This window comes from Taeniopygia guttata, chromosome 12 (genome assembly GCF_048771995.1).
Source record: "Taeniopygia guttata chromosome 12, bTaeGut7.mat, whole genome shotgun sequence".
Classification (NCBI taxonomy): domain Eukaryota; kingdom Metazoa; phylum Chordata; class Aves; order Passeriformes; family Estrildidae; genus Taeniopygia; species Taeniopygia guttata.
Window position 1 is genome coordinate 5,487,605 of NC_133037.1, and position 13,914 is coordinate 5,501,518.

Here is a 13,914-nt window from a genome sequence, read left to right on the forward strand (position 1 = left end):
TTCCAAAGATGTACATTATATTTTGCTTCTGGATACTCAACAGTTCTCTTGCCACTGAGCCATTTTAGACTGGTGCTTTACCAAATCAAAACATGGATTTGCCTTTGTTAGATATTGTCCCTCCTTCCATCTCTGTGTTAGCAGCAATTGCCTAATTTAAAAAGGTTTTTGCTGATAGTTACTGGCTGTGACCATTTCTAGTGCACTTCAGACACAATAGCAATTCATACTATTGAGACTGCTCTTCAAAATCACTTTGGAAAATCTTGCACACCTCCCTTGTGGCTGGGATGGACAAAAGCAGCAGAAACTCTCCTTTACTATTTAATTGGCCTATGAAAAATTGAACTTGAAGGACAAATCCAACTGCTCTTTCTTCTTAACACTTCCTCTCCATATACTAGTTTTGATATAAAATGTTGTATAACTTTTACTTAGGAAAAATAAAATGTAAATTTTCAGAATAAAGACAATTTCAGCACTTAATTTATTGGCTGTTGGAGAAGGCTAATTTGATATTCACCAATTATTCCTGCCCCTGAACTTTTCTGAATCAATAAAGAAATCTGTTACTGAAGGAATATGAACTGAACCAATCTGGAAAGGTTTAAGGGTTTATCTCCAAATCTTTTTCTGCAACTGATTGTGTCACATACCATTTTGACTTCAAAATAATTGAACTAATGAAATTTAGAACTGGGTTTATAGATAATAAAAAATTAGATATGTATCATTAAACAAAAGGATCAAAAGCTGGCACAAAGTGAGCACAGAGTTCACAGTTCTTACACTTGTGTGACAGTGAGGGCTGCAACGCAGGGGTCACGTGCAGATCTAAGGAGACATGGGAACACAGAGGGCATTCCGTAAAACAGATCTATTTGCCATCATTTAGGTTGATGTTTTACAGGTATGTTATCATTGCTAGCACTCAGTGACACTTAAAGGTCTAAATACACACATAGCATGTGGGGATTGTGGAGCTGATCTGTTAAAAGACAGCAGCTTGAGGTTATTTGGGCACAAAACAACCAGTCCTGTTACCCTGGCGTGGCTTTGGGACCAGGCTGTGCCCTGGCTCACAGCCACACAAAGAGGGAGGGCAGAGGAGACAGCTGTGACCCACTTGTATGAATTACACAGAGGTCCTTCCATGCTGGGAAGGTCTCCCCATCATCCAGGTGCTACAAGGAGTAGGGCATAATGCTTCTCCTATTTCCCTTTAGTTCCTCTTCAGGCAGATCTAGGCCTTCTTCACTCAAAGTTTGTGACATGCAGGAATTCTCCTTATCCTTCAAAAACAGTCAAACCCAGCCAAATGTTCTCCAAATGGGGGGTTTTAGCACTTTTTATTGAGGAAATACAATATTTAGGGTTCTGTACATGTGCTCCATCACTCTCACTGTCTACTCACAGCCCCTCCACTCCTCAGGGGGAGGCTGCTTTAAATTGCATTTTGTAGAAGGCCAAAGCTTTCAAAGATGTAGAGTCTGTACAGGATTTGTGTCCTACTGGTTAGTTGAAAACAAAGAGACCCCACCAGCACCTTCTGAAAGGGAAAGCTGACAAACACCTTTGTGGTACTTCAGAAATTCCTCTTGGAGAGATGTTAGAAATCAGCTGATTTTGTAGCTTCTACTTGTTAAGTAACTTGATCACATAATCCTTGTAAAAGTTAATAAATACCTGCCTCTTAGAGTGGATATTTGCATCATTATTTTGTGTAAAACACAAAAATCAGCAGGGAGGCACGGGGACCTTAGTGAGATATTAAGAAATGAGGGAGGTTCCAGCTTTGCTGGGTTCGCTCTTCCATCTTCGAGAGGCCCAGAGGGGAGAACATGTGCAAAGAGATAAGGAGAAAGCAACAGCTGGATGGTTATTTCCCCACCTCTTGGCTGCACATGAGTGCCAAACTGTGAGATATTCCCCTGCAGGCAGCATGCACTGCACAGCTTTGGGGCACAAACACAGTGGATAAGTTCATTTAATTAATGCTACTCTGCTTTAGGGGGTGTGCAGGGGTTTGTGTGTGCCTGTCCTTCAGCAGATGCTTCCAAAATAGCACAACTCACTTCCAAAAGGAAATCTGAAAGGAAAAAATGCCCAGCAAATAATTCCACCACCCACCTGCAGAAAGAATCTCTCAAGGGCTCGGCTATTTCTCTCTTCAAAAAATGCATTGGAATTTACTTTAGTACCCAAAGAAGGAAAATCTTTATTAATCCTTAAATGAGTATAATCATTTTGCAAACCTGTGGCTCCCCAGCTCCTTCGGTTATCTGCTCACCCTCCTTGCACCTGACCCTGCAAAGTCATCCTCCTCTGTTATAGCATCGGCTTTGTAAAATGCCAGCATTGAAAGGATTTCACAAGAGCTCCACAGGAACTTGGGGCACTGGGGGGACAATCCCTGTATCTGTTCTTTGCCACGAAAAAAGAGAAATTAGGGAATCAAAGAGCATGGTTGTCCCTCTCTCGTTCTGACCCTGGCTCCATCGCCTGTGTGTTTCCTGCTTATGCAGGAATTTAATTCCTTTTTTGCTCACACAAGTGTCTTGCCCATTTTACCCAATTTCTTGTTCATCAAGTTGCATTATTTTAGATCCCAAAGGAAGTGATCCTTTAATATAAACCACAAATAATGCTGTAGCTTTGCCTTAAAAGCCAGGGGCTCTCGTTCTCAGCTCTGCAGCAAGGGTGCTGGGAAATTCAGTGTACAGGGAGCTGGGGTTTTCCAGCCCCACCTGACACTCCTGCTGGAATGCCAGCTGCAGACAAAGGCATGGACAAAGGGAAGGCAAAGACCACGTTGCCTGTGTGTAAAGAAACCAGAAGTTACACCTGAACAGCCACAAGGAATGAGACAAAAGAACAAAACACCTTCCACATCAAAAAAAAAAAAGTGACATTACACACAGGTGAGGTACAAGTGCAGAAATAGAAGAACTGAACAAACATCAAAAATACATCAGATTAATTTTCAGAAATTTACTAAAATGCACACAGATTTGTCACAAAACAGTTGAACTCCACTGTATTTCAACAATAGGTTTATTTTAAGAAACATAACATGACATTAAGTAAAAATGCAAAATTGTGCAATTATGGCAAAATGTTTAAAAATCCACACATTTGCCCTCATAGGACTACAGTACTTCTTACTAACATACCTGAGCACTGAATGTTGGATGCCACTTCTCAACAGCCTCGCCAACAGGGAGCTCTTGGATCTCTTGTAGAACATACACACACTGCATGTCTGGTGCACCAAAACTGCTTTGAGTTATTCTAAATTTCATTGATGGAAGCAAGTGGAAATTACAAAATGTTTCCTTCTAAAGTAACTAATTTTGGAAGAGATTTACACTCACCTAAGTTCTTACAACACTAGAAATTCATTTCATAAAGGGAAATAAACAAATGCAAAAAAAAAAAAAATCCAAATGAGCAAAATGTACAGATTACTGTTCAAATATTATCAGTACCTTTGGTGCAATTTTTTTTTTTTTGTGCTGTGCAAGTTTACTTAAGCCTGACTCTAAAGCAAAACTTTACCAGGAATCTGACTTTCAGCATAACGTAGAAGCATTTAAGAATTGGCAAAATGTCACAGCTACATTACTGTCTCAACAAACTCCTCATGCAAAAGATTTAGTATATTCTACTCCCACAGCAATTTCCAGGATTTAGCTTTCAAACACATGACAGACTTGGATCACACCCTCAGTTTGAATGGTTAAACAGAATGGAGATCTTCGTACTTTAGTGCAGATAAACAAAATTAACAAACCTACTGCAGAATTAACCACAGCATATTGTACTTCTATACATCACATGACCAGTCAACTGCTAACTCAATTCTATTTCATAGTTTCAAGTAATATATTGAAATTTGTTCTACTAAATAAATATAGATTGTCAAAAAGCAGCAAGAAATCTTGTAAATAGTCAACCAAGCTCAAAAAAAAAAAAAGAAAAACAAACAAAGAAACAATGAAAAAGTTACATAACACTTTGCAAAAAAAAAAAAAATGGTCTTACACACAAATGCAACACTGTTAGGGAGGGTGCTTCAGAAAGCTTGCAGCTAGAGGCCTACAACAGCGCAAAGAGAGCTAGCCAAGGACTAAGGATCATTAGTTAAAAATTAAATTAGTTGTACTTGTAAGAAAACCCCTTATTCTTGGCTATGCATATAGATAAAACTATCCAGAAGAAAACTAAACAAAGAAACAATACACCTCAACACTGTTGGAAAATGCAGTCTTAGCGAGAATTGCCAAATTCAGGAAAAAAACCAAAATGCAGATGCTCACACTGGAAGAAGAGTTTGGTGAATCTCTGGAAGATGAGGTATGTAATGCAAAGAGGCATTTTTATTTTGCTTTTCATTTCACAGTTTTTTTGTTTGTTTTTGCCTCTCAAACATTTTGTGCAAGAATTAATAAATAGAACCAGACGATTATTTTCATGTATTAGGAAGATTCCATTTGGGAACAGGAAGACCACATAGTAAACAAACATTATCCAAATCCTCAGCCATGCCAGGGGGATAAACAATGAGCTCAATATTTGGCTGACTGAAATACCAGCTGTTAAGCCAGATAATGGTAAGCACTTTCAGGCAGTGATGGCCAGTGCCATGTCAAGTTAACTGGTTTACTTAGGTCAACAAAAAAAAAACAGGAAAGAGTAAGATAACTTAAAGCTCTGCAAAAAGCAGAGCTGTAAGAAACCTGGTAAATTACAGCTGAGGCAAGTTTTAGGAGTCCTCTTTTCCCTTTTAAATTTCTTTTTCACTACTGAAGGAGAGGCTGAACTTTGAACTTAATTACCTTTTAAAAATAAGTTAAATGTTAAATACATAAAGACAAGTGTTGCAATATATTCCTTATTCTGTATTTCCCCTAAGATTATTTAAGCCATGGATGCTTATTGTCAATTTTCCTTTAATACACTGGATAATCCTGACAGCTCAGTAGTGCAATTTTTTCACATTATAGATCAGAAGGAAACAGAAGATAGTTGAGGGCTTGACTGCAAAGAGAAATGAAAAACAACTTGCAAAGTTAAACCACACTTTTCCAAATCACCAGAGCACATGCCAACTCTGCACATAGCACTGTACTGTAGTGGAGACAGAATGAACACTCCACACAAAGAGAAAAAATAAAAGAGAATCAGTATTATTAAGGCCATATCCTGTCACCATTCTGTGCAAGAACACCACTGCAGTAAAAATGTTATGTTAGAAAAGAATCTGATGACAGGACAGGGCCTGAAGACAGACACACACTCCATGGAAAATAACAGGCTGTCTTAAACAGTAGCAGAAGGCTGGCCCAGTTCAGACAAACAAGTATTAAAAATGTACTAGCACCATCAACTTTTGGGTTAAAGCCCTTTACGGGGTGGAAAAAAAAAGTTTTTAATCAGTGTTAAAAAAAAAGTTTTTACAGCACTACACCTATGTGGCAAAAAACAGGTTTTGGGGTTTTTCCCCCACTCTCATTAAGCTCAATTTCAACAGAAATCCACAGACAGGAACTGGTACAACAATATGAACAGGCCTCCATCCGGGGCAAAGGTACTCCACAATCCAATTCTGACTTGAGTTTTTCTTCCAAATTGCAGTGCACAAACAACATCACAAACATCTTAGCAGACTTCAAAAACAGTACAAAAAGAAGAGATCATTATGAATCAGGATCTACCATTCCTTTCTATGTACTTTCAATCTAAATAAAATTTTTAAAAAAGCAACAAAACTTAGTGATATTGCCTCAAATTTTACCCGTATTAAAAAAAAAAAAGAGAAAAAGAAGAAAAGTCACTTCAACACATCTTGGACATCCTTAATTATTAATGCTAGATTTTCTTCCACTGTAGTGCATAGTTATCCTGGCTCTTCCACTTAATTTGCTTGTACCACAAAAAAAAACCTAAAGTATGACATGATTAAGTGTTTACCAGAAAAAAAAATGCTGATAATTGCACTTTGTAACCTCCTTCTCATTTCCCAGGAAAATATCAGTAAATATGAAACTGAATAAGTCCCTCCCCAGACTGCAACCTTTAAAGAGCACCCATCCCCATATACAAAAAACTGTCTGTTTCATCTTACAATAAATACTGACAGAATTTCTTTGTTTTCTTTTAAGACATGTTTTCTCTAGCATCAAATTACCACTGAAATCACTAAGGCCTGTTACTGAAAAAAAAACCAAAAAAAAACCAAAAAAAGAATTTAAATAACTTTCTGAAGACACTGCGGATACAATTTAGCAACAACACATTCAAAATGCCGGCCTAAATCCCAGAGCCTGTCTGGAGTCTCGTAGACTTTCTGCCACTGGTCAGTGACCTCATCATACTGGTAGAGTGAATTCTTCCTGCTGGTTCTGAAAACGTGCTCTTCAACAGTGACTTGAGTAGCTCTGACAAAGAGATGGAGTTTGTTTTTGAGGAGAACAAGTTTTATGTATGGATTGATGGACTGGTCACACGGGAAGTCTTTTTTTCGAGTCCACTTGTTCTGCTCGATGTCGTAGGCCTCGACGGTGAACATGCGCTGATGGTGGCCACAGGTGCCAGCTATGTAATAGATGGAGTCGTTGTACACTGTCGCCAAGCCTTGGATTCTAGGCACAGTCATTGGGGTCAGAAATCCCCAGTAATCCTTCTGAGGGTCGTAGCAAAGGAAGAACTCCCCTGAAAAGAGAGGGAAAATAAAACGTAACTCGTGTTTTGTTTCCACACCAACAATTCTGCAGCAATTAAGCTCTGAAGTATGCTCTTCCACAGACAGAAACACTCTAAATTTTCTAGAGCCTGGATGCCAAAACAAACACCCCAGCACCATCAAATGCTTTCCTTTTGGTGCTTTACAAAAACGTTAATAGCATGACTAAAACCTACTTTGAGCTTCTGGTTCAGCTGAAGCAGAGGGAATTTGAATCATATCAGAAACACATTTTACAGAGTTTCAAGGTATCCTTTATTACTTCTAAAGCATTCTAAAAAGAATTTGGGACAAAACCTATCAAGATTCCAGTCTTGAAACATTTGAAGTACATTTGTGAAGATGTTAAAGAGTGAAACAATGTGTCATCTGCAGATAGGGAGTCTCACAATTATTTGCTCAGGCTTAGCAATCTTCAAACCCTGAATTGTATCTTACACCACACTCAGATTTTGAAGCTACTGGTATCAGGTGGCTGGGTTACACATTTAGGCTGATTTGCTTGAAAGGAGGCCAGGTGAGAACCTGTATGAAGCTACTGATTCATGGCTAGGTTTGTGGTTAGATAAAACACCTCTGCTGCTCAGTGCACACAGCAGCAGCTACAGACTGCAGATAAAGGAAATTCAGACGACCAAAAACTCACACTCTGTACATTTCATGAAAAGAACGTGGATAAAGACCACCTTGACTTTTGTAAAGTCCAGTGGGAGAAAGGCCTTACATCTGCCAAATATTAGCATCATTCAAATCATACATGATTTCACCTGGCTATCTTAAGAATTTTAACCAAGCTGTTGTGTGACCGAACACCTCAAGTATAACAAAGAATACAGAAGTGAGACAGTAAAATTGGTGGAACAGAGTTTAAGAGATAGAGTCTTACAGATAATACTGATTTTAATTATTCAGTTTTGTTCCACAGTGCAATCTCCAGTGACTGACACTTGCATTCCATAGGCATTTTCCCACTCCCATTTATTCTTATTGACTACATCTAACTTAGGAGTTTTCCCTAGAAAAATTACTAAAAGCTAACCTCTTTGTACTACAATACAACTCATTCAAGGTTTTTTCTAGCCACCCATCACACTACCCTTTAGAATTTGCTGGTTAGCACAGGAAGTAGCTTATTTGTATGAGCAGTCAGTTTTCACTAAAAGCACTGAAGCACAGAATCAGTGCAGCTAAAATTTGTGAACAAAGAGCACTCTTACTCTATAGGTTATAATAATATCATCCACCTTTTTTTTATCAGTACTAAGAAACATTAAAATAACAAATACTAAGTTCAGTATTCTTCAGCATTCCTTTCTAAATACCTAAAGCAGATATCTGACCCAAGAGAGAGAGATTTAGAGAACTTTTTAGCACAACAGAACTATTTAAGGCCACAACCAACAAGAGCAGAACATGATACAGATACAATGGAAGAAGAAAACTGCAAATCATATGGAAGATCATGAATGCAAAGTCAAGAAATAATGTTAACTTCTTTTGGTAAATAATAAGGATCTTACAGTATTGTCTATCCTGTTTCTTCCCCGCGGTCCAGCTTTGTATGAAGTGACCCAAGAAGGAGCTGGCGTGCATCTGAGACCCCAGCTCGTGCAGGTGTTTACAGAGGTGGCCCTCAGCAAAACAAAACTGGGACACCTCCCCCTCCTTCCTTCTTTCCCACTTTGTGGGCCTCTGACCACAGCCTCAGACCAGTCTCAGCACTTCTCAGTGTGCACTGAATGTAAAGGCAGTACTGTAATTACTGACCAAAGAAACAGAGTTAACTAAGAGACATACTTTATCTCTTTCTAGTTTCTAAGATGACTTCAGAAAGCAGGGTAGGGCAGGAAATGAAGACTTAGAAGTCATTAATCAACTTTTACAAGTCTCCAAGAATAAAGACGCCAGGAATTTTCTCAGCTTTAGCCAAGTAAAATGCCAACTGCTTTTTCATAGGAGAGTATATTTTCTTCAGCTTTGGTGCATTTCACCCAGGTAAATATTTAATAAAGAATTTTCAGAATTAATTTGAATACTGTATTGTTCACTCAGAATACCACCAAAAATGCCATCTGTGCAATAACTCAGTACTACAACTTAGTGACACATTGCCAGGACATGAGAATTCAAGCAGCAACCTCCCTCTTCCTCGTTCCCCCCTCTTCCCCCCACCGTATCCCATTGCCCACGGGGTTTTTCCAAATTGCTTAAGAAAACACAGAATGAACAATCCCCACTTCCAATAAACCACCACAGAGGCAGTCAACCCCCCTTACCCTGTAAAACATAGATGTTATCCTTATACTCCACAGCACTGTGGAACTCCATTGCCACCGGCATGGGACACACAGCTGTCCAGCAGTTCTCCCGGCTGTCGTAGCATTCCACAGACTTGAGGGAATTGCGCCCATCTCCTTCATAAACTCTCCCCCCGATGGCGTACAGCTTCCCACAGCAGTGAACCAACTTGCAGCCTATTCTGGCCCGCAGCAAAGGAGCCTTGGGAATCCACCTATTGCCAGAGTGATCGTACATCCAAAAGTCACTCTCGGCCCGGTGGTCGATGGAGACCTCGCTGCTGCTCGGCCTGTAACCACCCGCAATGTAAATGTCGTTATCAGGAGACACCAGAATTCCCACCTCCCTCAAGTCATTTGGTGGCTTGCATAGTTTAAACACTCTCCCTGTGACCGAATCTAAACAAGGCACTGTTTGCTTCTTTCCTGAGTGTTTGTGGGCAGCATCGAAGCATATGATCATTTCGGAAGCGGTCATTCCAAGCCGCTGTGTGTAGCCATTGGCACTGGGTTGTCCCTTCTGTACGCAGCTTTTGGCCATCGCCTGTGCAAACACGGGAGGGATTTTCTCTAAAAACGTCTCGTCCAACAGAGGCATACGGATGCATTTGGCAAATATTTCTGGAAGGTGCACTTCTCTCTTATTTTGTTCATGCTCAAACCACCTTATAATGCTCTCATAAACGTGTTCTTCTTTATCTACATTTAAATCATCGCTGTTGAGGATACTTATCAGTTGGTCTTTTCTCAACTGAAGAAACTCTTGCTCTTTGGTGACACTCAGAAACTTCTTGCGAATGTAGTCTTGTGACCTGTCTTTGAGTTCCTGATGACCATAGTGATCAGCAAAGATGAACACCCCAATGGAGTTCTGTGGGTCCAAATGACTGATCATGTATTTAGCACACTGGTCTTGTATGGAAGGGATCTGGAAGATACTGGCTGCAGTGAACAAAGCTTGAACGTTGGCCTCTGTCAGCACTACTCTGGAGGTATATGCATAGTTCAACACTAAATGCATCGACTCTGCCTCGACCCCAACGATCCGAACTTCCTTCTGCGTGCTCTCGGTAAGGCCGCTCGTGAACATCGATCTGCAAGGCAGGAACACCCAGCAGTTTGTCTGCAATTGCCTTCAGCTACTGGCACAAAATTAAACAGACTGCACACCTAGTCCCAATGCCTTTGCCCCTCTGTCAGCACAATCACATTTATCACAGGTGTTAAACTCTCCTGTTGGGGCACCTAAATCTAAGATCATTTCTACACTTACTGAATCAAAAGTGGAACTTCTAAATTATCTCACTAACCCCATGTTAAAATTCACTGAGTTTACAAGCAAAGATCTTGACATTTCCAAGTCTTTGCATCTAACCTTCAACAAGTTATTTCACATGCATACTCTAGCACGCTAAAATATGTAACTTGAGAAGAAAACAAGTTGTTTCAATATGTTCTTACTGTATCTCTCATATCCTCAGTACCAGGGGCAGTTTTGCTTGGTTTAAAATTGTGTGACATTGTCTCCAATGAAACTTTCTTTTGAGAAACAAACACGATAATCCATTGACCTTAAGAGAACAATAATCTTTACTTGCTAGGTGCACTATATTATCTATAAATACACAGAACTTATTTTCATTAAATGAAAACCAAAAAAATCATACCTACACTAATATTCTGCCTGCTTTGATCCCCACTAGAACAATGGACGGTTTTACCTGAAATAAGGACTGATTGCAGCAAGAACATTCCTATGACAGGAGAATGTCTTCCCATGATCCACTTCCACCACAATGTCTGTCAGCTGTCCTTCATCATACATGGTCTTCAGCTGTTGGAGAATACTACAAGCATGGAAAGGGTCCATTCCACTGCCGACTTGGTTTGAGGGAGGGACTCCGTTCAGTGTTTGTGAAAACTGACTTGGTTCTACAAAGCAAAATTGAAACTTTAACAGAAAACAGCCAATAACAAAAAAAAAAGCCTCCAAAAAAATTCATGCACGTGCCAAAAACCCAAAAAAGCACAAATTCATATTCCATAATTTCTCAGCATCATCATCCTTCAACAGCAAGCCAAACATTGTCATGGGTGTATAAATACATAAAGAGATCTCAATACTTTTTCTTCCTTTTCACAATGTACTTGCCAGTTACCATGCAATTGTAAAGTTCTGTTCTATCCCCCTGTAGAGTTTATATCCATTAAGAAAAACAATACAAATACTTCACACAACTGGGGAAGGGGAAATCAAGTCAAGAAACACAACACATATTGACATGTAAAATAGAAAGGGACACAGAGGAATAAAATAAGTCCCCAAACTACCCCCACCATTACACAAGTCTGTATGTAAATATTTAACTTCACATTGAAACAGGAACTGGCTCCTGCCTTACACAAGTAATGGCTGAGCACAGGCTCATGAAGAAACAGCTCTACAATACGTCTTAAACTCACATAAATTTGTAGATACAGTTACATGTTTTCTCTACAAATAAAACAGAATTATAACTTGAAATTTCTCAGGTGCAAAGGAGCTGATATATGACCGTGGAAACATATTTAGTAGAGCATATGCTGCTAAATAACATGCGATAAGCCTAATGAAGTAAATCCCAAAGTGAAAATTGAGCAATAGCTCAAGCACAAAAATCTGTTTCGTAATAGCACCAAAATTTTTACGCAACAAAAACAACAAAGGCGAGCTGAAAAGAAAAACATTAGGTGGCCAGAGCTGCAAATCAGGTAAAGCTGCTGACTGCAACAGAGTGCTTCCGACAAAATTTAGGCAACACAAAGGGGCGAAGAGGAGCGAGAGAGCACACCCATTTTCACAGAAGCCTTTCATCAAACCCCCTCCCCTCACCCAGCAGGGGGGTCCCTCACGGGACAGCTCCTTCAGCCTCACACAGACACTGCCCCGCTCAGCCCCGCTCCCACACACAGCAGCCGTCCCCCCACGCCATCAGCTCCCACGGCCGAGCCCCGCTGCCCTGCCGGGGACCCCTCACACCCCGAGCCCCCTCACACAGCACAGGCCCGAACCCCCTCACGGCCGCTCCCCATAGACACCCCTCAACACCCTGCCCCGGTACCCTTCACCAGCCCCCCCCGTGTGGCACCGGGCGCTCCCCCGTGGCCCCGCACCGACCTCCCAGCGCTGCCATCCTGGGCCCCGCTCGGGCAGCGGCTCCGGGGGCGGCCCGGCAGGAAATGTCACCGCGCCGCTTCCCCCGCTCACCGCCGGCCGCGCACCCCGCAGCATCAACCGCGCCCATTGGTCAGCGCCCCCGCTGCCTGCCGGGACATGTAGTGCGGGCTGGCAGCCCTTGGCGCGCGGGGCCTGCCGGGAGTTGTAGTCCCTCCGCAGCGGGATGGCTGGGAGTTGTAGTTCCCCGGGGGAGGCGGGACCAGCCGGTTGCGTAGCAACGAGGCGGCGGCGCCTCGGCGAGCCGCCATTTTGGGCCCCGGGGCAGCGGCAGCGCCGTGTCCCGGCGGGGTGCGATGTGCTCCCCCTCAGCCGGGACACCCGCAGAACTGCCTCTCCAGAGGGGGAAACTACCCCCTCCGCCCCCAAATCCCGCACTTCTCTGTGTCTCACGGGGCAAACGCTGAGGGGAGCGGGGGTGGCACCCGGAGCTGCCGCCGCCGTGGGTTTTTCACCCAGTTCTGCACAGTGTTCCCTGGAACTCTGAAGGGCAGAATGAGATGTGTTGGCTCTGCAAGCTGCTCTGAAATCCATGACAGTCACTCACCTGTTAAAGCTTCATATAAATGGCATTTGCATTGCGCACAGATATTTGACCTGGGGACACAGGAATGCCTAATGCTCCAAGGGTGTGGTGAGGGGCAGGATGTGAGACCACTGGATGTGCAAGGCTGAATTAAACTTTAATAGGAACCAATAATCGGCTACTTGGTCTGAAAGCTTGTTACACCAAGAATATTCTGAATTTTTCCAGGGTTGGTGACCCCAGCACGCTGTGGGCAGCCAGATCAGCCCTACCTGTCCTACAGAGCTGTGAAATGACTGCAGCACACAAGTGACCATTTCATTGCCCCTGACCCTTAATATCACATTTCTCTCTCCATCCAGAGGACAAGTGGATGATAGTCACCAGGTTTTCCAGTTTTCTAAAGCAATTAGCCACTGGTCTCATTCTTGGGAAATGTATCATTAGCAGGCATTTGCTGTGAAAGAGGTTTTGAAGTTTTTTCTTTGTTAAACACAATTAATGAAGAATTAAATAATTGAAGCATTGCAAAATTGTGTATATTTTCCTGGTTCCATGCTAAATAGATTTAATACAGCCTCACAGCTTTTAGCTGGGAATTTTTGTTTGGGGAGAAAAAAAAAAACAAAACAAACTAATTTGAATAATATTTTTAAATTAATTTCAGTTAACTCTCAGGAATTAGTAGCCTGAGTACGTGAGCATTTCTCCAAAGCAGGTGAATTTAAAGGCAGTGCCACCCCACTGGTGGTTTTATTTTGGCTTGCAAGGCACAGCCTTCCCCTCACTCAGCAATTATCAGTGGTGTCCAGGCTGCTCCGATGATAATGCTGCACAACGCAGGGGTGATGGAGACTCTGATGAAGGCGGTGTAAAAGAAAATAGAACTTCACGTCTGCAAATGGATTCTGCAGTTTTCCAATTTCCCCATCCAGCAACGGCACGGCCTGTGAAATTGTCCCTAGAAATCTGAAACGAAGGGATGGAGAATTCCTCTGCTCTTACCCTTTAGCAAATGACATAGCCTGATACAGTTCATTTCCTCTGGTGTGGGCGCGTGGGCCGGGCTGGATTAGTGTTAAAATGCAGAAGCCAAATGTAGAATGTTTTATAATACAAATCCCACATTGAA

General features: G+C 41.8%; 1 protein-coding gene across 1 annotated transcript; it reads right to left on the reverse strand.

The window, feature by feature from the left end:
* Positions 1 to 3,036: 3,036 nt before the first annotated feature.
* On the reverse strand, positions 3,037 to 12,321 carry KBTBD8 (kelch repeat and BTB domain containing 8). The gene is made up of 4 exons (XM_030283080.4): positions 12,200 to 12,321; positions 10,764 to 10,974; positions 9,022 to 10,136; positions 3,037 to 6,714 (listed from the first exon to the last, which is right to left on the reverse strand). Exons 1-4 carry the CDS (start codon positions 12,213 to 12,215, stop codon positions 6,251 to 6,253), a joined length of 1,806 nt encoding a protein of 601 aa, XP_030138940.1. The 5' UTR covers positions 12,216 to 12,321; the 3' UTR covers positions 3,037 to 6,250.
* Between the last annotated feature and the right edge of the window lie 1,593 nt (positions 12,322 to 13,914).

Bases quoted from the DNA above. Each gene is read 5' to 3' on its own strand.
- KBTBD8 (XM_030283080.4), bottom strand. The intron at 10,137-10,763 runs GTAAAACCGTCC...CCTGCCTTGCAG, and splicing joins GCAATCAGTCCTTATTTCAG to ATCGATGTTCACGAGCGGCC. The intron at 6,715-9,021 runs GTAAGGGGGGTT...CTCTCTTTTCAG, and splicing joins TAACATCTATGTTTTACAGG to GGGAGTTCTTCCTTTGCTAC.